This window comes from Ahaetulla prasina, chromosome 5, assembly GCF_028640845.1.
Source record: "Ahaetulla prasina isolate Xishuangbanna chromosome 5, ASM2864084v1, whole genome shotgun sequence".
In the NCBI taxonomy this organism is placed as follows: Eukaryota; Metazoa; Chordata; class Lepidosauria; order Squamata; family Colubridae; genus Ahaetulla; species Ahaetulla prasina.
In genome coordinates this window covers 76,391,994-76,417,900 of record NC_080543.1, presented here as the reverse complement: position 1 = coordinate 76,417,900, position 25,907 = coordinate 76,391,994, and the positions used below count along the sequence as shown (strand labels likewise).

Sequence of the window (25,907 nt, the reverse complement as noted above, 5' to 3'; positions counted from 1 at the left end):
GAGATAGGAGGAGAACCACCGATAAACGGTGCCCCCCACTCCCAATCCCCCCAACCGGTGCAGCAGGATACCATGGTCGATGGTATCAAAAGCCGCTGAGAGATCTAATAGGACCAAGGCAGAGGAATAACCCCTGTCCCTGGCCCTCCAGAGATCATCTACCAACGCGACCAAAGCCGTCTCCGTGCTGTATCTGGGCCGGAAGCCGAACTGGAATGGGTCTAGATAGACGGTTTCATCCAGGTACCGGGGTAATTGACATGCCACCACACTCTCTACAACCTTCGCCACAAAGCGAAGGTTGGAGACCGGACGATAATTACCTAAAACAGCTGGGTCCAGGGAAGGCTTCTTGAGGAGGGGTCTCACCACCGCCTCTTTCAAGGCGGCAGGGAAGACCCCCTCCAACAAAGAAGCATTAGTAATCCCCTGGAGCCAGCCTCGTGTCACCTCCTGCGTGGCCAGTACCAACCAGGAGGGGCACGGGTTCAGTAAACATGTGGTGGCATTCAACCTCCCCAATAACCTGTCCATGTCCTCGGGAGCCACAGGGTCAAACTCATCCCAAACAGTCTCAACAAGACAGCTCTCTGACCTCCCATCTGGATCCACCCAATTTTGATCCAGACCATCCCGAAGCTGAACAATTTTATCGTATAGATAACCACTAAACTCCTCAGCGCGTCCCTGCAACGGGTCATCCCGCTCCCCCTGTTGAAGGAGAGAGCGGGTCACCCGAAACAGGGCGGCTGGGCGGTTATCTGCTGACGCAATGAGGGAGGAGACATAGCCACGTCTCGCTTCCCTCAATGCCACTAGGTAGGTCCTGGTATATGACCTAACTAGTGTCCGATCAGCCTCGGAACGACTGGATCTCCAGGAACTCTCTAGGCGTCTTCTCCAGCGTTTCATCTCCCTCAGCTCCTCAGAAAACCAAGGAGCTGATTGAGACCTTCGCCGGGTCAGAGGCCGCAAAGGCACGACACGGTCTAGAGCCCCAGCCGCGGCCAGTTCCCAAGCCGCGACTAGTTCTTCAGCCGTGCCGTGGGCCAGACCCTCAGGAAATGGCCCAAGCTCCGTCTGGAACCTCTCCGGGTCCATCAGGCACCTGGGACGGAACCAACGTATTGGTCCCGTCTCCCTGCGGTGATGAGTGGCGATCAGAAAGTCTACGCGAAGGAGAGAGTGATCTGACCATGACAAAGGTTCAATGACTAATTCTCTCAAGTCCAGATCCTTCAACCACTGTCCAGAGATAAAAATCAAGTCCAGCATGCCACCCCCAATGTGAGTGGGGCCATCAACTACTTGGGTCAGGTCCAAGGCCGTCATGGAAGCCATGAACTCCCGGGCTGCCGTCGATGACATGCCGGTCGATGGCAGGTTAAAGTCCCCCATAACCATGAGTCTGGGGGTCTCAACCGCCACTCCAGCAAGCATCTCCAGGAGCTCGGGCAGGGCTGCTGTCACGCAGCAAGGAGCCAGGTACGTGACCAGCAAGCCCATCTGACACCTATGACCCCACCTCACAAAGAGGGATTCATAGCCGGCAATCTGAGGAACAGTGGTCTCCCTCGACTCTAGATTCTCTTTAATAACAACCGCCACCCCCCCACCCCTACCTTGGGCCCTCGGTTGATGGAATGCTCGGAAACCCGGTGGGCACATTCCAACAAGGGGCAAGCCCTCTTCTGTGCCCAACCAGGTTTCCGTAACGCCCATAAGGTCCACGGAACCCCCCTGAATAAGATCACGAACTAAGGGGGCCTTGTTGACCACGGACCGTGCGTTGCACAATATCAACCAGAGGCCTAGGCTCTGAGGGTCATGACCATCCGGGGAACGGGAGAAGTCTGAGGGATCGGGGTGCGTGATCGCTTTCAAACATCGAGCACGCGTCCCCAAAAATCGATGTGATCCCTCACTTCCACCATATCTGCCCCTCCCACTTACCGTGCAAATATGCACGGTAAGCATGTATATTATCTGGCACTAAGTGAGACTGAAGTTGTCGCAGCCATCGAACTGACACCCTGGTAAGGAAGGACGCCGCTGTAGAGGCTCTAATAGCCCAAGAATCTGCCAGGTAAGCACGGCGCAGGGCCGTCTCCTCTCTCTTTTCCTCTGCCCTCAAGGCGTCCTCAGCATCAGGCGGTAAAACAGAAGAGGTCAAAGCAGCCACCGGAACATCCACCTTGGGGATGTCCAGTAACTTAAGTAAGACTGCATCCACTCCAAAAAGCTGATTCTCCAACCCAGTGGCCCTGGAAGCCGTAGCCGGTGAGGTCCACTGCCTTCGTATTAACTCCAAAAACATCTCAGGGATAGGAATGGTAACTGCCTCTACCGCCTGCTCAGTGAACAAGACATCATCCTGTTCCCCGCAATCTAAAGTGGATCCAGAAGCTGCAGGTGCCTGATCCATATGTGCTCTAGCCCGAGCCTTCGCCAACAAAGGTTTCAGGAGGGCAGGATTGAACAGACCCTTAAAGGGAGGTTTTGGGCGGGCATCCTGCTCTGATACAGAAAAATCCTCCTCACCCTGCCACTCCCCATCATAATAGCTAAGTTCAGAGGGAGCGGGAGACACAGGTTCCTGGTACTCAACCACTGGAGGTAAAAATCTCCGAGAGGCCACTCCCTGTCCCAAAGGATACAAGTGGGCAGGTGGTTGAAACTGCTGGCGCATTTCCTCCGCAATGCCTCTCTTAATGGCCTGATCAAGCCACATCTTCATAAACTGTGGCATGTCTTATCCTCCCATATCACCTGGGTGGAGCCCCGCTGCGGTGGGAGTCCATGTTGCCTCAGGGGCCCTAAGTGGTGCCCCAGAAGGCCCTGGCTGAGGGTAACTGAGGGTATCAGGTGACCAGGACCTGGCAGCTGCAGGTTGAGATGGTATGTTCAGATCCTACTGAGGAGGCAAATTTAGAGTGGAGAAGCCATCTGACGCTCAGAAATGGCAGAGACTGAAGGGGCCTGAGGCAAAAACCCCACTGCAGCCTTGGCAAACTGCCTATCAATGGCTTTCTGTCGTGCCTCGTCAGTCTTTTCCTCAGCCTTGGATGTGCCAGAATGGACATTGGCCCTGGTACAAATCTTAGCAGCCGCAGCGAGGCTGGCTGTTCTAGGCCTGACTGGCGCTCTGCCCCCTCTATCTGGCTGAGGTGACCAAGAACCCTCTGCAGAAAATGCAGCCTGCCTATCAGAGTCTTCCATAGTAAGCAGGTGATAGGCCAGAAGCCCCTGTAATCCACAAAAGCAGGGCAAGCTATTTGCCAAATGACCAACTCCCCTTGAGGAGGTAAAGGTCCCAAGTCCAATTCCTTTTTTTTTTTTTTGGCAAAACAGTCAGAAAAATTCAAACAGGGCAGAAAAGGAAAATATAAAGGCCTGATCCCATGATGCAGACAAACTGGCCGCTGGAATCCTCAAATTTGTGACTCCAATTTTTGTAGATCACTGTAGATATCAGGCTCTGGTCCTCCAGATCCACCAGATCAGGCTGCAAAGCTAGCCTGCAGGCACAAAAATGGCTGGAAAATGACCAGGGCTCCCATCCGCCAATGCAGAGAGCCCTACTAGCCCTCTGGCAACAAATCAATGCCGGGGAGCAAAGCCACCCAGACTTGAAGCTGCAATTGCACAGGAAAAAAGGGCACACAATTAACTCCTACCTTCCTGGGACCGCGCCAGGCTAAGAAAGGCTAGTGCAGCCCAGTGGCTCTGCCACAGTTCCTTCCTGGCACCAAGAATCCAGGAAGCAATAAAACACCCACCCACAGGCTGCAAGAGGCTGGCGTGGCCGACAAGCTCCAAAACAGCTGATCCCCAGCTGCAAGCAAACAAGCCCACTCCACAGCTGATCAGCTCAGGAAACTCCGGAGCAAAAGACAGCCGCACCAAGGCTCATAGAGGCTGGCGCGGCTCCAGCGGCTTTTATCACGGTGCTCCACCACCACAGAGGCCAGCTGCAACCTTTGGGGTGAAGGCAAACCCCACAACCTTTGGGGTGAAGGCAAACCCCACACCCAAAGCTACCAGCCAGGTACCAGAGAGGAAAGGGGAGTGTGGGAAGCATCGGAAAAGGTGACCTCCCAGCTCCAATCCGTATCAACGGAGAACCCTCCCTAGCTGCAAGCAACAATCATAGATCCAAGAAAAAACAAGACAAAAGAAACAAATTCACCCGAAAGGAAAAGAAAGAAAACAAAAATCCAAAAATAAGAAAAAAAATATCCAGGGAATAATATAGCTCAGCTCTAAAGCTCTGGAGCTAAAAATTAAGTGTCCATAGCTGAGGCTGAGTTGAAAAAAGCTGGGGAATGTCACCAGGGAGGCAGATCCTCAGAATTTTTTCAACTCAGTCCATAAAGCTAGAGCCTAGAATAATCCGTTGTGGCACCTCCCATTGCCACACTATGGAGAATATCACAACACACTCCACAAGGAATGCAGCCATAAGTGCAGCATGGGCAACGCAGGGCTTTCTGGAGGAGGTTTGCTACATGGTTAGCTACATGGTCCTCCCTGTCCCCTTTCATCAAGGACTATAAACTTTACAGCTATGCCTTGGCTGAGGTGGCCTTTGGTAAGCAATTCCTGCAAAGGATGCATGGGGATGAGGGAACCTTGGACCAGGCTGCGGCCCACCCATAAGGACAAGACCGCTTTGGTATGTCCCATTCTTGGATGCTATCTCCACTGCAATGGAGAAGACGCGTTGGTCTTACCTGATACACTCCTTCTCATTGAGTGGAGATTAGCATCCAGCCCCACCCTAGTGACAGACTGACCCTCAGTCCATTGTGGGGGGAGCACACTTCTGACCAAGACACATCAAGTCTGTCTCTACACCTTCGCCAAAAGCTGGGGGCCATTGGTGTAGGTATGTCCTCGCAGCTTTGACAGACAAAGACAACCCATTCCTGGATGCTATCACTCAACAAGAAGGAGCGTATCAGGTAAGACCAACACCACTTTCAATCTAGCCACAGAAAACTGGGACTCTTAAATGACTTGGTTCAAGTGTTTCCTAGAGGCTAATGACCTTTTGGGTCTTTCAGACAATAGAAAACTAGCACTGTTCTGAGCTAATGTGGGTCAAAGGCATTTGAGGTAGCAAAGGCACTCGTGGCACCCACAATTGTGCACACCATACCATGGACGATGCTAAGAATACTCTCCAGACACACTACACACCCATGCCATCCAAGATCATCAGGAGGCACAAATTTCATTGCCAGAATCAGCTGGAAAGCGAATCAATGAATGAATACATTGCGGCATTGCAAATGGCCACCTTATATTGTGAGTTCTGAGAACTTGATGAGATGCTGCCAGACCAAATAATTTGTGGTGTAAGAGACCTAAATCTCCAAAGACGACTGCTAGCCAAGCCAAGCCCAACCTCACCTTGCAGATGGCACTAGACGAAGCCAGAGCCGTGGAAAACTCGATGAAGTTTACGGCAGCCATTCAAAAATCTCTAAACCCAATAGTTTTGTACCAAAATGCCACTATCCATCAGAGCAGTACCGAGCAGGTGGAATCAACGGATGAAGAAACTAAGTTTGCCACCTCCGATTAATAAGCAGAGGAACTGCAGAGGGGACAATGGTGGGGTGCATGCAGGGGTGAAATGCTCCCAGATTGGACGGGATCGCGCGATCCGGTAGCGATGGTGGCTGCTGGTTCGGAGGACCGGTAGCAAAAATCCCTGCCCCCCCCCGCCTCTGCTGAGCCGCACCATCTGCAGAGGTTTTTTTTTTACTTTTAAAAGCCGGTTTTGCTTCAGCCGAAACAGGCCTTTAAAAGTAAAAAACAGCAGAACCTTACTTGTACTCTTACTTTATTTTTTTGTTTACATTTATATCCTGCCCTTCTCCGAAGAAACATGTTTTCTACAAGAGTAGAGATTCTAAGGCACTTACCTGATTACTGAGGAACGCATGGCCACAGCCCGAAAGCAGTTTCAGTTTCAGCCAGACAGCATCAATCCCTCAGCTAATCTATTTCTCGGTGATCAACTGGCTCGCTTTGCTAGCTGAGGAACTCTGGGATTTGAAGTCCAAAATAAAATAAAATAAAATAAAATAATAAATAAATAAAATAAAATAAAATAAAAATAAATAAAATAAAATAAAATAAAATAAAAAATTAAAAAATTAAAATAAAATAAAATAATAAAATAAAAAAAATAAAAAAAAAATAAAAAAATAAAATAAAAAATAAAATAAAATAAAATATTTGTGCAGCTTTCTGAGATTTGGTGTGTTTCTGTAGTGTTTCACTCTAACTACACAAACACACAAAATCTCAGAAAGCTGTATTGTGTGTGTGTGTGTTAGTTGTGTGTGTGTAAAGTGTGAAAGTTGGGTTTTGAGCTTTTTGTGGCTGTGTGAAGTGTGAAGTGCAGCTGCTTTTACATTGTGTGTGAGTCAGTTGTGCTGTGTATGTGTAAAGTGTGAAAGTTGGTTTTTGGTACCTCTTATTGTTTTTTTATACTTTATTATTTTTATTATTTATTGTTATTGGCCACACCCACCAAGCCATCTGACCACCAAGCCATGCCCACCAATTAAGCCACGCCCACAGAACCGGTAGGGAAAATTTTTAGATTTCACCCCTGGGTGCATGGGATGCAGTGGAAATCACCCAAGGCCAGCCTGCAAGTTCAAAGATGCCATCTGCTGTAAATGTGATAGGAAGGGGCATTTGGCAAGATACGTCATGCCAGGCAAAACACCCATTACCGTGCAAACCAGTACCATGAAAACCAGCTGACCTACTCAACAGATCCCCAGAAACCCGCCAGTTATCACGCAAACCAGCTGACCTACCCGACACATCCCAAAAGAGCACAACTATGGAAGCCATGGCAAAGCAAGGGACGATATGCAGAGCCCAAAAACACATACCAAACAACTATTGGGCAAGCAAACTCAACGCGAGCGAAGAAAATCTATGTCATGGTCCTCATTGAGGATTCACTCTGCGACATGGAAATAGACACGGGATCGTCAATATCAATCGTGTCCTGGGCCACCATTCAGTAATTAGTGCCAGGAATCACCAAGAAGCAACTAAGACATCAGAGGACCCAGTTGAAGCACTATCAAGGGAACAGAATCCTCATCATAGGGCAAGAAACATCTCAAAGAATTTGCAGGGCCGTTGGAACTGACAATAGTAAGCAGCGCCCTGCCAAGCCTGCTCGGACTAGACTGGTTCGCATCCCTGGGTCTGGGGGTAACTGGCATCCACACCATCCAAGATGACAGCATTGAGGAGCTAATCAAGGAATTCACAGAGGTGTTCAACGAAAGCTTAGGCAAGTATAATGGAACACCTATCTCCTTCAACCTCAACCTCCAGATCGCCCCCATAAGAATGAAGCTTGCGCAAGGTCCCTTTTGCCTTACGTCTGAAAATTGACAGCCAATTGGATAAGCTGATTGCCCAAGGGGTTTTAGAACTGGTTGATCATGCAAAATGAGAAACACCCATAGTAACACTAGTCAAGCCTGATGGTTCAGTCCGCATCTGCGCAGACTACAAATGCACAATCAACAAGGCATTACAGCAGAATGCCTGTCAGTTTTGGAAGACAGTTTTCCTTTTTGCTTCATAACTGCCATATATTTTAGCCTGGGAAATTGGGAGGGGTTTTTGTTGGAGCGGTAGAAAGTTAGTCATAACAACATTCCGTATTTGCCTGGCAGGCAATCGAGACTGGTGGGACAGGTGGCAAGGGGCCCACCACTATCATGATTTCGGTAGCTGTCCTCTCATTTGATTGTAGAGGCCCATTTATCTAGCCAGGTGAGTCCCAGGATGATTGACTCTACCATTTTTGGGGCTACTACAAATCAAATGAGTTCTGTGTGGATCCTCAATTCCAATCTGACAAGCTCAGTGACCCATGTAGTAGGGGTGCCACCTATTAAAGTCCCTACTTGCTGAAAGCATATGGAGCAGTTTAAGAGGTTTGTCTTTATGCCTAGCTGCTCAACAATGGGGAAGCTAGTTAAGCACCGAGTGCAGCCAGTGTCTATTATTGCCGCTACCTCTCCCTGCACCCCTGTCTCTGGCACTGTCAGCTTGACTTAGGCCACAAAGGGGTGTTGGTCCCACTTACCATCAGGTCATCTTCACTGCTGCTGCTGCTGGCCGGCCTGGGCGGCAGGTCTTTGGTTGAGGTCACTTCGCTCTCTTCAGGGGGAGGGGAAGTCTCGATTGCCTGCCAGGCAAATACGGAATGTTGTATTGAGATGAGCCCACAGAGCCCCCACCAATGTGACGCGGCCATGATTGCCACCGAGGTCCTACCTGGGACTCCCCAGGTTCCCAAGGAATACAGGGACCTGGCTGAAGCATTCAGTGAGGAGGAATTCAACATCCTTCCCCCTCCTCCATCGCCACACTGTCTGTGCTATTGAGATCGAGCCTGGGGCTAAACTCCCTAAACCAAAGATGTATTCAATGACCCCAAAAGTGATGGCTGAGCTGAGGAAGTACATCAATACAAACCTAGCCCGACGGTTCATCCAACCTGCAAAATCCAGAGTAGCTGCCCTGGTGCTGTTTAAGGAAAAGAAAGATGGGGGGGTTGAGGCTCTGCATTGATTTTCATGGAATAAATGCGGTATACTTGGAAAACACCTATCCCCTCCCCTTCATGAAAGACCTACTGAATTACCTTTCAAAAGGTAATTGAACTTGACTTGAGAGAAGCCTACTACAGGGTTTGCATAAAGGAAGGGGATGAATGGAAGACTGCTTTCAACTGCCCATTAGGTAGCTTCCAATTCAAAGTCATGCCCTTTGATCTCCACGGAGCCCCTGCTGTATTCAGACGGAATGAGCTCGAGTGAACAATTACTGGATTGCAAGTATTTTTGATTTCCTGACTTCTACCCTTTTAAAAAGAGAAACTTTTTTTTCTTTGTTTCAACTGACTCTTTAAGATGGCGCCTGAAAGGGAGTGAAAGTGAAGAATGGAATTCTAAACAGCCTGTATAACTAAGAAGCTAAGAAATGTTATGTGTGGATTTTAATGAAGTGAACTGAGCTCTCCTATACTTAAAGGAGAAAAGAGAAGTTTCTAGACTTATATTTTGTGAATTTTAAAAACTGAAATGGCTACTAAACCACCTAAGACTGGGGGCAGAAGGGGTTCTGAACCAGCTTTAGAAGATCTAATTAAAGAGCAAGGGAAAGTGTCTGAAGAAAGGTTTAAGGAGATTATGGATAATAATGAGAAAATAAGAGAAGAAATAAAAGAGAATAATAAAAAAATAAGAGAAGATATCTTGATGGCTTTTCAAGGTTTGGCAAAAAGACTGGAGGTGGTGGAGGAGGAGGTGCAAGAAATTGTTCAGTCAAATCAACAAATAGAAAATAGAATGGGGGGAATGCAAATCAAATTGGATAAAAATGAAGATCAAGTGGTGGTGATGCAGTATAGAATGATGGAAGGAGCTCTGAGAATTAGGGGTTTGAATGAGGAGAAAGGGGAAGATTTAAAAAAAAATTTATCAGAAGCTCTGGCTGAATTTATTGAACTTGATCCACAAGAGGTTGCTTATCAAATTGACAAAATTTATAGAGTTAATTCTTGGATTGCTAGGCAAAAGAAACTTCCTAGAGACATTGTGGTTTATTTTTTGAAAAGAACAGTGAGGAATCAAATTTTGCAAGTTGCTTTTCAGAAAAACTTGAAAATAGGGGAACAGGAGTTGAAGGTTTTGAAAGAGATTCCTCCCAAGATGTTAAGGGATAGAAAGGACTTTACATTTTTTACACAAGAACTTAAGAAATACCAGATTCAATTTAGATGGGAGGTTCCAGTTGGCTTGACAGTGTATTATCAAGGAAGAAGATATCGATTGACACAGTGCTTAAGGCCAAAGATTTTCTTTCTACAGTGCTGAAATTTGAAATAGACTCCAGTAAAGCTTTTATGAGAGGTGTATTAATATATCTTAATAATAGACAGAGAAATAAGCAACAAAGACAGCGAGGTATTTAGAAGAGGAAATTTATAAGAAACAACAATTATTAATACATAATCCACATGATCAAAAACTTAAAGATGCAATAAAGTTACTACAGAATCAATTTAATATGATAATGGCTGATCAGGTGGCAACAAATATACAATATGCCAAACATAATACTTTTGTAACGCAAATAGACCTGGTAGGTGGTTAGCATACACTTTAAGGAAAAGACAAAACAACGTACTATAGAAAAATAGAATATAAAGGTAAAGAGATATCAACAGGATAAAATTAAAAAGCTTTTTAGAATATTATACAAATTTATATCTTAAAGATAATATATTGAATAGGGATATTGATAATTATTTGAAGGAATATAAGGTTAAAATTTAACTTTAGAACAAACGGATGAACTGAATCGGCCTATAACCTCGGAAGAAATTATTTTGGTAATTAAACAATTAAAATGGGGAAAACTCCTGGTACAGATGGGCTCACAGTTAGTTATTATAGGAATTTACAGGATGAGATGTTAGGTCCACTTAAGGAATTATTTAATCAGATACAACTAGGAGAATTCCCCTCATGGAGAACCTCTTTATTTCATTGATACCAAAAGAGGAACAGGATTGTTCTAAACCTGGGAATTATAGGCCAATCTCACTTTTAAATAATGATTATAAGATTTTGTTAAAATAATAGCTAATAGATTAATGTTGATTCTGCAGCGAAGAATTCATAATGATCAATCTGGATTTATAAAGGAGACAGATGAGGAATAATGTTAGGCAGATTGTTAATTTACTGGAGTACTTAGAAAAGAAAAATTTTATTCCAGCAGCATTTATTTTCTCGATGCAGAGAAAGCTTTTGATCGATTGCATTGGGATTTTTATTTAAATTAATAGAAAAGATGCAATTTGGAGATGGTTTTTTAAGAATAATTAGGGCAATTTATGGAGAGCAAACAGCACAGATTATAATCAATGGTAGCTTAACAGAACCTTTTAAGATTGCGAAAGGAACAAGACAGGGATGTCCTTTATCACCATTATTGTTTATTTTAACTCTAGAACCATTATTGGATAAAATACGAGAAGTAAAGGAGATAGAGGAAGTTAGAGTTAGACAATATGAATATAAGTTAAGAGCTTTTGCAGATGATTTGGTGATTACTTTAACAAACCCTATAAATTCTAGTAAATCTTTGTTGGAAATAATTGATCAATATGGGAATGTCTCAGGGTTTAAGGTAAATCAGAAAAAGACAAAAGTGATAATAAAAAATATGGCCAGACAACAGAAAGAAAAACTAGAGGAAGTAACAGGATTTGAAATTGTAAAGAAGGTTAAGTACTTAGGGGTTTATATTACGTCGTCAAATGTGAAATTGTATAAGAATAACTATGAGGTTTTATGGCAAAAAGTTCAGAAGGAGTTGATTGTTTGGAAAAAATTGCAATTATCTTTCTGGGGAGAATTGCTGCTATTAAAATGAATGTTTTACCTAGATTTTTATTCCTCTTTCAGATGATACCAATAATTAAGAAAGATAAGAATCTTGAGGAATGGCAGAAGGGAATTAATAAATTTATATGGGAAGGTAAAAAAGCTAGGGTTAAAATGAAAATAATTCAAGATTCTCGGGAAAGGGGAGGTTTAAAAATGCCTAATTTTAAATTATATTATGAAGCAGCTGCTCTCTCTGCAATAAGTGATTGGTTTAATTTAACAGAGGACAGAATTTTGAATATAGAAGGTTATGATTTGCTATATGGATGGCATGCATATTTAATTTATGACAAAAAAGTGGATAAGGCCTTTAAAAATCATGTGCTAAGAAATGCCCTTCATGTGTTTGGAAAAATACTCTTATAAACTAAATTATAAGGTTCCTATATGGGCAAGTCCTAGACATACAGTAGAAAATATAAACATAGAACAGAATCAGGAAATGATTACATATAAAGATCTTTTGTATACTGAAAGAGATAATTTGCAGTTAAAATCTCTGCAAGTATTAAGAGAGGAAGGGAAAAATTATACTTGGTTTCAATATGAGCAACTACGTGCTAGATGGTAGGGAGATCAGAAAATTGGTATAGAGCAGAACGAGGAAATTTGGTAAAGCAAATTAGAAATCAGTCTCAGGAGCATATAAAGAGATTGTATAATGTGTTACTTGAAATAGATTCTGAAAGGGACTTGGTAAAGGACTGTATGATAAAGTGGGCACAAAATTTTCAGGAGCCAATATTATTGGAAACGTGGGAAAAAATTTGGGTTAGAAATGTTAAATTCATGAGGCACAGAATCTGAGGAAATTTTATAAAATGTTTTATAGATGGCATCTAGATCCTAAAAATTATCGTATGTATCCAGAAATGCAAGCAAAATGTTGGAGATGTAATTGTGATGACGCTACATATTTTCACATTTGGTGGACTTGTAAGGACATAAAGGCCTTTTGGATAAAAATTTGGTGGATTTTACAAAATGTTTTGAAAAAGAAGATAAAGTTCCTGCCGCAATTTTTCTTGTTGGGAATTATTATGGACTGTACAGTAATTGAGACTAAATTGATTTTAAATCTAATAACTGCAGCAAGATTACTAATAGGACAATATTGGAAGAAAAAAGAAGTACCAACAATAGAAGAATGGATATTGAAAGTTGCCAATTTGGCTGAGATGGCGAAGATATCAGCCTTTTTGAAAGACAATACGCAAGAAAGATACTTAAAGGAATGGAAAAAATGGATTGACTATATTCAACGTAGATATCAGACTAAGAGTTATCAGACTGTTTTTGAATGATTATGATGTATTATTTTTGATTGCTTTTGGGGGAAGTTAGGAATTGATGATTGTAGGGTATAATTAAGTTGGGACGAAAATTTTTAGCATATGTTTGTTTTATTTTAACTATACCTTGTGCTCGTTCCGGGAAGTCGGGGAGGGGGTTGTGAAGGAGGGGAGGAGGGGAAAGGGAAAAAATTTTTTGTAAAACTTTTTGAATAATAAAAAAAAAAAAACACCTTGTGATTGTCCCGGGAAGCCGGGGGGGGGGGGGGGGGGAAGGGAGGTTTCTTGGAGGGAGGGGGAAAAAAAGGGGGGGGAATGTTTTTGTTTCTTAAAACTTTTTCAATTAAAAAAAAAAAAGACACTTTGACGACCCGTGATGTACTAGCTTGGAAAGGTTCGAAAATTTATGTCCCCAACAGCATGAGGTTCCTGGTGCTCTAGCATGGCCATGATTCTCGATTGGCTTGTCAGTTTGGATTCCTAAAGACCCTTTCTTTGATTAGACGGCAGCTGATATGGAGGATTATGTAAAAAGTTGTGCCACATGTAATAAGACAAGACTGGGGAAGCCTCCCGGTTTGCTTCAACAGGTAGCTGAGCCCAGCCGCCCATGGGAAGAAATAGCTATGGACTTTATAGTAGAGCTCCCAGAAAGTGATGGAAATGCTGTAATATGACTCTTCTCCAAACAGGCCCATTTTGTTCCTTGTTCTGGACTTCCCTCGATTAAGAAATTAGCCAAGTCGAACTTCCTGGTTGGCTCCGTTGGCAATGGAGGTGATCTTTCTGGTCACCAACCTCTGGATCATGTTGGACTGCTAAGACAGCGACAATCAGCTGTCCAGCAGTTCGGAAATCCCCCTCTTCGGGAGAAGAAGCGGTGGTGAGCAAAAAGAAGCAGAGGTAGAGCTTCCCTAGAGCTCCTGGAAGATACCAGGGGGCTCGAAGGGTTAAGCCCCCTCAGAACTTCAAAGTGCTCCAGATCTGAGGCTTTTTTCCTGCTCCGGCAGACCTAATTGCCGCGACCAACTTCCGGGACCAATTTTAACTTAAAGAAGATAATACCGGACTGAACAGAAACAGGAGAGCTCTAATTATAAAAGCAAGTAATCAATCAATTCCCTGTTATTTTTTTTTTTTTAAGTTTTGGATTTGACTTCAAAGTGAAAATGGCGATCGTTCTTTAATGAGCTATGCAGTTGAAAACGAAAGTGTTACAATTCTCTGTCTGCTGTTTATTGCTGAAGGCCAGCTGGAAATTTTTTTTAAATATTGTAATGAGAAGGGAGAAGAGCTCGAGATACTGAGACTGATTTAAAAAATAAAAAAAAGACTTAAAAGGTTTATACGTAATATTAGCCGGGACCAATTTTAACTTAAAGAAGATAATACCGGACTGAACAGAAACAGGAGAGCTCTAATTATAAAAGCAAGTAATCAATCAATTCCCTGTTATTTTTTTTTTAAGTTTTGGATTTGACTTCAAAGTGAAAATGGCGATCGTTCTTTAATGAGCTACACAGTTGAAAATGAAAGTGTTACAAGTCTCACTGTCTGTTGTTTATTGCTGAAGGCCAGCTGGAAATTTTTTTTTCAAACATTGTAATGAGAAGGGAGAAGAGATACTGAGACTGGAAAAAAAAAAGACTTAAAAGGTTTATACGTAATATTAAGTTAAAGAGAAATTTTAAGAGATGGCAGCAAAACAATTAAAGTCAACTGCTACAAAAACCCCAGGAACATTAACACCGGGAGTCTCTCCAGCACATACAGCAGATACAAAATCACTAAATTTGGAAGCACTTCAGGATAACCTGAAAGAATTTATGAAAGAATCTCTTAACGATGCTATGAATTGGCAAACTTCCCAGATAGAGGATAAGTTTAAATTAATTACAGAAGAAATGTCAGAGATGAAAAAACAGATGTTAGAAATTCAAACTGGAAATAAAGAAGTTAAAGAAGGTTTGGTGTCAGCAGTACAGGGTCTGGCATCAAATGTGATTTTATTGGAGCAGGAAGTAGAAGAAATAAAGAAAGTTAATTTAAAATTGGAAAATGAGATTGAGGCAGTTCAATGTAAAATGGATAAAGTTGATGATGAAATTGTTTTGGTACAATATAGAGCAATGGAACTTGCTTTACGAATCCGTGGACTGAAAGAATGTAAAAATGAGAATTTGAAGCAAATTTTTTCGGAGGCCTTTGCAGAGATTTTGGCAGTTCGGCCAGTAGATGTGGCATTTTATATTGATAAAATTTATCGTGTGAATTCCTGGATAGCAAGACAAAGAAATCTTCCCAGAGACATTGTTATTTATTTTACTACTAGAACAGTGAGAAATGAGATTTTACAAGCTTTTTTTAAAGGAGACAAGATTCAAGCAGCTGGCCAAGATATTTTAATACTAAAGGAAATTCCCCCCAAAATGTTGAGAGATAGGAAGGAGTTTGCTTTTTTGGTGAACGAACTTAAAAAACGTCAGATTGAGTATAGATGGGACATCCCAATTGGTATAATAGTTTACTATGAAGGGAAAGCACATCGTCTTAATACAGTCAGTAAAGCACAAGAGTTTTATGCTTATGTGCTTAAGGTTGAAGTCCACCATCTCCGGATGGTAGGAGAAAGGAAGGTGAAATTAAAGAAAAAGAAGTGATAGTAATGGAAGAAGACCGTTTACAAGCGTTGGATGTGTCTAAGATGGGATCAGAGATTCCAAAAGAGCCAAGGATGACAAGAGCAGCTGTCAAACGCAAGGAACAAGAAGAAAAGGCTCAACAGGCTCAATCTGCTATTACCAAGACGGAAACAGTGGGAGGAGCAAGGCCCAAAGAAAGATATGATTTGTGGCTGGTGCTTCAAAAGTTTCCGATTGCTGATAATGGCAATTAGACTTTTATCTTGGAATGTCAATGGATTAAACTCACCACAAAAGAGAAGAAAGATATTTCATTATTTGAAGCAATTTAAAAATGACATTGTATGTTTACAAGAAACACATATTAGAACATTAGACCAGAAATATTTGATAAATTCAAATTGGGAATACATTTTGTTGCATCTGCTACAGAAAAGAAGAATGGACTAGTTGTTTATATAAAGAGTAATTTATCTGCAACATTAATTGAAGCGGATAATCAAGGAAGATATATTGCTATTGAACTTTTATTGGAAGGGAGAAAAATACTTTTAATAGGAGTTTATGCACCAAATCAACAACAAGAAAAATTTTATAAGTTTTTACATAAAAGAATAACATCTTGGGATTATAAAACTTATATATTAATGGGTGATTGGAATGGAGTGATGGATACCCAGAAAGATAAAAGAAGTCTTAGAAATATTTCCAATCGTGTAAAACTGCCAAAGGCATTCTTTGATTTGATGGAAGATTTAGAATTGAGAGATGTATGGCGAGAACGCAATGAAAAAGAGATTTTACATTTTTTCTGACAGACATCAATCTTTTCTAGGATTGATTTCATTTTAATTACTAATGATTTGTTTTCAGAGTGAAGAAGACAAAATTTGTTCTAGAACCTTGTCTGATCATAGCCGGTATGGATTGAGTTAGATCGGGAAAAAGAGGCCAGGAGGTCGTGGAGGATGAATGAGAACTTGTTTAAATATGAACAAAATGTAAATGAATGTAAAACTCTAATGAAGGAATTTTTCTTTGAACATGGATAAAGGACACCTATAGAGATAGTTTGGGACACCAGCAAAGCTTATATGAGGGGAATTTTATTAGAGATGAATAATAAATATAGAAATAGACTGCACAAAAGGCGAAAAGAACTAGAAGAGGAAATTAAAAGGAAGGAGCAGTTATTGGTAGGCAATCCAGGAGATAGTAAAATAAAAGAGTCAATAAATATATTAAGAGGTCAATTTAATATGTTAATGGCAGATCAGGTGGCAACTAATTTACAATATGTAAAACATAATTTGTTTAATAATTCTAATAAACCTGGAAGGTGGTTAGCATATTTATTAAGAAAGAAACAGAAACGACGATAATTGATAAAATAGAATATAGAGGTAAGGAAGTATATCAGCAAAATTTGATTAAAAAAGCTTTTTTAGAATATTATACTAAGTTATATTCTAGAGATGTGATTAGTGATAAAGATATAGATAGATATTTACAGGACCACGGTATTTTAGAAATTACAGTAGATCAAAGGAAGAGTTGAATCAATTAATTTCTTCAGAGGAAATAGTGTTTGCAATTAAGCAGCTTAAAGCGAATAAAGCACCAGGTACAGATGGCTTGACAACTACTTATTATAAAAATTTACAAAATGAGATGATTGTACCACTTAAGGAGTTATTTAACAGAATACAAAGGAGGAGAAGCTCCTCCTTCATGGAGGACAGCTTTTATTTCATTAATACCTAAAGAAGATCGAGATGGTGTTAAACCAGAGAATTATAGGCCAATATCGCTTTTAAATACTGATTATAAGATATTTGCTAAGATACTAGCGAATAGATTGATGCCACTGATGAATCAATTAATTCATAATGACCAATCAGGATTTATTAAGGGGAGACAGATGAGATATAATATGAGACAAATTGTAAATTTACTTGAATATTTGGAAGGAAACAGCCAGGTTTCAGCAGCATTCCTCTTTTTGGATGCCGAAAAAGCTTTTGATAGATTGGATTGGCAGTTTTTGTTTAAAGTAATAAAAAAATGCAATTTGGGGATTATTTTATTCAAGCAATTAAGGCTATATATCAAAAGCAAACAGCTCAAATAATAGTAAATGGTGGATTAACAGAATCTTTCAAGATTGAGAAAGGGACTAGACAAGGATGTCCCTTGTCACCATTATTATTCATTCTAACTTTGGAAATATTATTGAGTAAGATACGTGGTTTAGATCGAATAAAAGGAATTAGAATTAAAAATCAAGATTATAAATTAAGAGCGTTTGCAGATGATTTGGTTGTTTCTTTATCTCAACCAATACATTCAGCTGTATATTTGATGGAGACAATTGATCAGTATAGTAAGGTATCTGGGTTTAAAGTGAATCAACAGAAGACAAAATGATAATTAAAAATATGAATACACATCAGAGGAAGAATTAGAAAGAATAACTGGATATGAAGTAGTTAAAAGGTTAAATACTTAGGAGTATACATTACAGCATCGAATGTAAAATTATATAAAACAATTATGAGGTATTGTGGGGAAAAGTAATTAAAGAAATGGAGAAATGGAAGAAGTTACAATTATCATTGTTGGGAAGAGTGGCAGCTATAAAATGAATGTTTTGCCTAGATTTTTATTTTTGTTTCAAATGATTCCAATTTTGAAGAAAGATGCAAATTTACAAGAATGGCAAAAGGATTAATAAATTTGTATGGAAGGGTAAAAACCGAGGATAAAGTTAAAAATAATGCAAGGCGTTAGGAAAGAGGGGTTTAAAATGCCTAACTTGAAATTGTACTATGATGCAGTTGTTTTAACTTTAATTTCTGATTGGATTAATTTAACAGAGGAAAGGATTTTGAATATAGAAGGTTATGGTTTGTTATATGGATGGCATGCATATGTAATATATGACAAGAAAATTGATAAGACATTTAAGAATAATATGGTCAGAAGTGCGTTGTTGAGGATTTGGAAAAAATATCAATATAAGTTAGATGGAAAGATACCAATATGGACCATCCCCAGACATATGATAGAGAATATAAATATATTACAAAAAATGGAAGTTATCACTTACAAAGAGCTTTTGACTATGGAAAAAGGGGAATTACAGTTAAAATCTAGGGAGAAATTGAGGATGAAGGAAGAAATTATACATGGTTCCAGTATGGACAATTGCAATCTAGATGGAAAATAGATCAGAAAATTGGTATAAGGCAAAGTGATGATAATCTGGTAAAACAAATAAAAGATCAAGGTCAACAGCATATAAAGAGATTATATAATGTATTGGTTGAAATTGATTCAGAAATGGAGTTGGTTAAAGATTGTATGGTAAAATGGGCACAAAATTTTCAACAACCTATAATGTTAGAAACATGGGAAAAAATTTGGGTGAGGAATGTTAAATTCACGCAAGCACAAAATTTAAGAGAAAATTGTTATAAAATGTTTTATAGATGGCATTTAGATCCTAAAAAACTGTCATGTATGTATCCAAATGTGAAAGCAAAATGTTGGAGATGTGATTGTGAGGATGCTACCTATTATCATATATGGTGGACTTGCAAAAAAGTTAAAGCCTTTTGGATTAAAATATGGTGGATTATGCAGAACATTTTGAAAAAGAAGATCAAGTTTGTTCCACAGTTCTTTTTATTAGGAATAATCTCAGATTGCACTGTTATAGAGACAAAACTGATTCTGAATTTAATAACTGCTGCAAGATTATTGATTGCACAATATTGGAAGAAAGAAGACTTACCTACAATTGGAGAATGGATTAGTAAAGTATCAAATTTAGCAGAAATGGCAAAAATTTCTGCCTACTTGAAAGACTGTACACAAGAAAAATATATTTTGGAATGGAGGAAGTGGATTGATTATATTCAAAATAAGTATCAGATTAAAAAATATCAATTAGTTTAAGTGAAGTTAGGAATTATTATGTATTAGTTTAAGAAAGAAGGAATTGATAGTGTGATGGTGTGAAATGGAATATGTTTTATGTTATATTTTAGATTATGTTTGTTAGTTACAATACCCTGTATTCTGTTCTGGGAAGTCTCGGGGAAGGAGGCGGGAAGGGAAGACTATAAATTGATTGGTTGCCATTGTACAGGAATAATGGTTGAATTAAACAAGTTGGAATGGTGTAATGTCGGGACTGCTCGGCAAACACTCCCGAAGGGAAAGGGTAAGGAAAGAGGAGTAAAGAAGGAAGAAAGTAGGTAGGTAGGTGGGTAGGGAGGAAAGAAGGGAGGGAGAAGAAAGGATAGGAGGAGGAGAAGAAGGAGAAGATAGAGGGTTAGAAAGGATGGTAGTGAGAAGTGGGAAAGAGGAGGGGAAGTAGGAAAGCGAGGAGAAGGTGGTGGGGGAAGTTTAAGAAGGATGAGAAGGGAAGAAAGGATTAAAGGGGGGAGTGGCAGTCGAGCAGCCCCGATTGAGTTTAATTTGAGTATAGGACTGATTGTTGGATAAGTGATTGTATTGTACACTGGTCAAATTGTGGGAATTAATATGGAAAAATAAAAAAAAAATTTGAAAAAAAAAAAAAAAGAAATTAGCCAAGTCGTTTGTCAAACAAATCTACCAGCTGCATGGAGTTCTGTGACAGGTGATCTCTGATCAAGGAGTTCAGTTCACTGCTAAGTTCTGGAGGGAGTTCCTGAGGTCCATTGGGTCATCTCAGGGACTTAAGCTCGGCTTTCCATCCAAGTATGAATGAAGCCACAGAATGCACTAATGCCATGGTAGAACAATAAATAAGATGTTATATGGATTACCAGCAAGATAATTGGGCTGACTTGCTTCCTTTTGCAGAAGTGGTGTTGTGACCAAGGTTCCCAGACTCTGACTCCTGGAGGAGGAGGATTCAAAGAGTGAGGAGGAGGACCTGGCAAGGCCTGCTTCCCCTGGGCCCTCTCCCTCCCTGGCACCCACCCAGGAGGAGGAGGAGGGGCTGGCAAGGCCTGATTCCCCTGGGCCTTCTTCTGATTTGGCAACTCCCCAAGAACAATCTTGGCTTGATGCGAGACTGCGCAGATGTGATCGGCGCGCGCAGCAGAGGAGGCGTTGGGACAAGGTCAAAGAATGATGGCTATAAAGCAGGAGGCGGAGCTTCCTGACTTTTTGTCTTGGACAAAGCAGTGAATTTGTGCGGGCAAACTGTTTCAATGGAGGGAAGAATATATTCCTGAGTGACTCTTGCCTTATCTATAATTTCCTAGTTATCTCCAGAGACATGGCAGGTGCGTGGGTAGACGTGGCCAGAACATCTCTGTGCCAGAAGGAATCCAGCCAAATGTAAATAAACTTGAAAAGAAGGCCTTTGACTGACTTTTTGTTGGGAGTATTGGGAGAGGGAAACAGAACAAGTGGCTTACAATAATGTGGTGCATAGTAGTACGGTACTGACGCCTTTTCAGATTACGAGCGGCATGGAATTTCTCCCTATGCCAGAACTACCAAGAGAACAGTCTTCTTCCATGACTCTGAATGAATGGATGGAGTCATTAAGGAAAGGCTGGGAGAAGACCAAAAAAGCCCTGAATGAAGTGGCTGAAGCATACAAAAAGCAAGCAGACAAACACCGATCTCTCTAACCCCCCCCTTTCGGTGGAAGACCGTGTGTATCTTTCCACCAAATATTTATATTTGAGTTTGAAGAGTAAGAAGTTAGGACCAAAATATTTAGGTCCTTTCCCCATAGTGATGGTGATTAACCCAGTAACTGTACAGTTAGATCTCCCCCGCATACTGGGAAAAATTCATCCTGTTTTCCATTGCAGTTTGTTAAAGTCCGCTGTGGGATCAAAATTGAGACCTCAACCTGCTGCTCCTCCAAAGCTGATTGTGGTACAGGGTAAGACTCATTATGAGGTGAAGAAGATTTTGGACTCTAGATTGCAGAGAGGACGTTTGCAATATTTGGTCATTGGAAGCAATACCCCTTGTCTGAAGCCACATGGGTGAAAAGTTGGGATGTTCAGGCAGACACTTTAGTTAGGCAATTTCATGATAAATTTCCTGATAAGCCTAAGGGTCCTCCGGGAGGGGGGGTAAGAGGTGGTTAATGTGCTAATTGTGTTAACCCCTGACTTCAATCTTATTCCAGGATGCATTACTTTCCCGAGGGGAGAAAGCCTGTCAGTTTTGGAAGACAATTTTCCTTTTTGATTTCTAACTGCCACATATTTTAACCTGGGAAATTGGGAGGGGTTTTTGTTGGAACGGTAGAAAGTTAGTTATAACAACATTCCGTATTCAAGGACACTTTTGCCTGCACCTGCTAGAGACTGCCTGGAAATTGTAGCCAGCTGAATGTGAAGAGTTAATTGGACTATGTGATGAACTTGTGGATGTGGGGTAGGGCTGTTAGCTGGGTGTGGAAAATCTGGAAGCTTTCAGATTCGGGTTTTCCCAGATGTGCCAACATGACATCTCTAATAAATTGGAACTTTGAGGAACCTCAGGCCTCAGTGTTTTATTTTGTTGGGGGGGTGTTCCTTGGAACCCTGACATTGCCTATCTGGTGCCTGTCGTGCAGCACCTTTCACATTCACTCAGAAAAGGAAAAATATTCGCAAAATTAGATTGGCGCAAGTCTATCAACAGCTACTAGTGGACAATGCCACCGCGGAAGCGCAAACAATGGTTACCCACTGGGAAGTCTTTAAATGCCACAGACTTCAATTTGGCGTAAATGTGGCACCGGGGCTATTTCAAAGCCTTATGGAATGCCTTTTACAGGGCATTCCAGGGATAATACCATATTTTGATGATGTTTTAATTTCTGCCACTGACAACAAGGAACTTTTTGACCATCAAAGGGTAGTCCTTAGTAGATTCTAGGAGGTGGGTCTTAAGTGTAAAAAAGTGTAAAATAGCTGTAGCCCGAGTAGAATTTTTAGGATACTTGATAGATGGCTCCGGACTACACCCCACAAACGATAAGATCAGAGCAATTCTGGAAGTCCCAACCCCCAGGAACCAAACAGAACTACAGGCATTCCTGGGGTTATTAAACTTCTACAGCGTTCTTCTACCGCAGAAGGCAATGGTGGCTGAACCACTTCTCTGACTTGAGAATAGAAAAACTACATGGACCTGGGACGAGAGGGAAGCAACTGCATTTGCAGCAGTTAAAAAGCTCTTATCATCTGAAAATGTTTTGGTGCAATTTTGTGAGTCCCTCCCAGTCACCCTCAGTTGTGACGCTTCTCCATTTGGTGTCAGGGCCGTCTTCAGCCACCGAATGCCAAATGGGACGGAGGCACCAATTGACTTTTATTCAAGAACCTTATTGGTGGCCGAAAGGAACTACAGCCAGCTGGACAAAGAAGCCCTGGCTGCTGTTTTGGGGGTCAAGCGGTTTCTGTCTCTCATTTTGATTCTCTCTCTCCTCTCTCTCTCTCTCACTCACTCATTCTCTTTCTCATTCTCTCTCTTTCATTCTGTCTCTTTTTCTCTATTTCATTTTGTGCAGTATCAGCATTCCGCCTCGGTATATTTGCCCAGCCGGTGGCACAAAGCAGCCCTCGTCTCCTGCTGCTTGGGACTTGGAGCAGTAAATAGTGACTGGTCCGGGGAACAGCCGGATTTTGCTCTCTATTGTGGACGCCAAATCGGTTCCCTGCAAGCTCTTGTCTCACGAGGAGCACTCGCTGAAACAGCGTGGGAAACTTCAGCCAGGCTCTTCAAGAGATGGGAGCTTGCACCAGGCTGATCTGGCATCTGCAATGGAGAGCAAAATCCGGCTGCTCCCCTGATCAGACACTGTTTATAGCTCCGAGCCCCAAGCGGCAGAAGACGAGGGTTGCTTTGCTCTACTGGCTGGGCAAATATACCGAGGCGGAATGCTGATATTGTGCAAAATGAAAGAGAGAAAAAGAGACAGAATGAAAGAGAGAGAATGAGAAAAAGAATGAGAGAGAGAGAGAGAGAGAGAGAAGAGAGAGAATCAGAATGAGAGAATGAGTGACAGAGAATGAGAGAGAATGAGAGAGAGAGAGAACATTGCTTCTTGGAAGAGGTGCAGGGGTGGGGCCAAAGGGGGATGTCTTGCATTAAGTATTGACCCCACCCACCTGAATTTTGCAATGTTGGCGCAGAAGGCAGCGTTCCTTCCCAATGCGCCTTGTTTCTCCGAAGCACTCCGCCCCCCCCACTTCTGCCTGCCTCCTCCTCCTCCTCCCAGAGTCTCTGGGCTTCTTACTCAGCCAGAGGGAAAACTCTGTCGCCCAGCTTGCCCACCTCCCCGGGGATGTCATTTGGTGTCTCTTTGCAACTCTTGTTTACCGCTCTGTGTCCCAAGCGGTAGCAGATGAGGGCTGCTTTGCGCCACCGGCTGGGCAAATATACCGAGGCGGAATGCTGATACTGCGCAAGTGCAAGTAGTGCTTCCCTCCCACAGCTTCCAGCCATCGCAATGGCTGCTTCGGCCCGCTTGCGCCACAGCTCCTCCACCAGGGTGGACTGGCAAAAATACGAAGATTTCTCCACAAACCACCAAAATTTTCTCGCAGACCACCAGTGGTCCACGGACTACCGGTTGGTGACCGCTGGTTTAAAGTGATCGGTCAATTTGTCTGGTGGCCCCTATATTTGCCCCTATAAAAAGACAAGCCACCAGACAGACCTTGCTGCAGTTTCCTTGTACATTAAAGAGCTGAAGTCACACATTGTTCTCTGCCTCTTCACTCTACCCACTACTTAACAGATAATCCATTTCATTAGGATTCTCTGAAGATATTTTTTTATAAAATGATATCTGGATGGTATTTGACTAGGAACAATCTGGCAAAAATGTAAATAAAAAATCCAATTTAAAAAAGGGACCAAATACAAAAATCCATCACTCCACAATTTATAAATCCACAAAGCAATGGGCAGACAGTTTAGTTTTTAGCTGTATATTTCTTTTCCTTTTCTCTTCTCTATTACAAAATCACCAGACCATTTCTTATTAGAGTTCTTAAAACATTGCTCAGGATCATTCCATTCTTATCTTCTTTGTTCAATTTAATTGTTAAATTTTCTCTAGCACTAGTAAAGTTTTTTAAAGTCAAGGAGTAAATTACAAAAGGAATCTTATTTCCAAGACATCAATTTGTTCTCACCCAGATGTTTCACCTTGCTTTCTTCTTATCTCATTCCATATGGCCGCCTCAGCTTATGACAGCTCCCTGGCTGTCTTCCCAGCCACTGAGTTGGAGGCTATTTGCCAGTACTTCAGGGAGTTTGTGATTTCCCTGTTCATACCAGCCTATGCCTCTGTTCTTCACTGTCCCTACAAGACACCTATGACCCCGAAGGACCCACAAACAACTGTGATATCAGCGCTATCTTCGGAGCCCCAAAGTTTCACGCTGTGTCGCTGTAGTGCTGGCCACATCTGGTGGTCTTGTGTGTATGATAAATCATACTGGATAAACATAATAATGATAAGGCAAATACTAATTAAATCTGAAGCTTTCTTTTAGGCATTATGGACAAATCAAAAGAAAAACTGTTTGGATATCTTATATCTTTACAAGATAACTGCTGCAAAGATTGTCAATGCCAAATATTAGAAAGAAAAAGGGACACCAACTGTCGAAGAATGGATTTTAAAATTGACAGAGATGGCAAAATAACCACATTGATTAGAGTTTAATCGATTAAATAAGTTCATGACTTGGGACCAGGTTATCTGAGGGACCATCTCTTGCTGCTCACATCTACCGGACCTATCAGAGTGGGGAGGCAGGGAATGCTGCAGGTCCCATCTCCGAGGAAGATACACCTAGTGGGACACAGAAGGGCCTTCTCCATAGTGGCTCCTCTCTCTGGAACATCATTCCCCCAGAGATTAGAATGGCCCCCACTCTAATACTCTTTCAGAAGGTGCTGAAGACTTGGTTCTGCAGCAGGCTTGGGGAATACAGAGTGGGATGGAGACCATTAAATGACTCGTGTGATCTGCTTTCTCCAGGACAGGGGTTGGGGAGTGATTTTATTATGATTTTATTACTATGTTAATTTATTACATTTTTAATTAGTTTTATTGTTTTTAAATGTGTTTTTTTTATTCTGTGAGCTGCCTTGAATTGCCATGGGCAAATAGGCAGCGATATAAATTTAATAATAAATTAATAAATAAATAAAATAAGGCATTGCAAGCCATTTGTGGAATTTCTACATGCAGACTGTTGAAAGACTGTTGACAGAGGGTTTTGAAGACTAGTTTTGTTTTTGGGATTACCTGTCAACTGTTTTCTGTTAATTGAACAGATAGATTGATTTGATAGATGGAAAACAAATTTCCATGTCAGGAATATATTTTTATATAACATAGTATTTTTGGTATATATACTGGTAGATGAAAAATAGTAACTGTTGTAAACCTATTATGCAAGGGGCAGGGGAAATGGGTGTTGGTCCTA

At 41.5% G+C, this 25,907-nt stretch overlaps 1 protein-coding gene across 3 annotated transcripts in view; it reads right to left on the bottom strand.

Moving 5' to 3' along the window:
- Window positions 1-25,907, bottom strand: part of C5HXorf58 (chromosome 5 CXorf58 homolog) — a 118,432-nt gene that overhangs the window by 56,604 nt on the left and 35,921 nt on the right. For 2 of the 3 annotated variants that reach the window (XM_058184597.1, XM_058184599.1), the window contains exon 6: window positions 8,141-8,242. The exons of the other annotated variant lie outside the window; for it this stretch is intronic. In XM_058184597.1, the coding sequence (XP_058040580.1) occupies window positions 8,141-8,242 (102 nt within the window). The remainder of the gene's footprint in view (window positions 1-8,140; window positions 8,243-25,907) is intronic. 3 annotated transcript variants of the gene reach the window in all.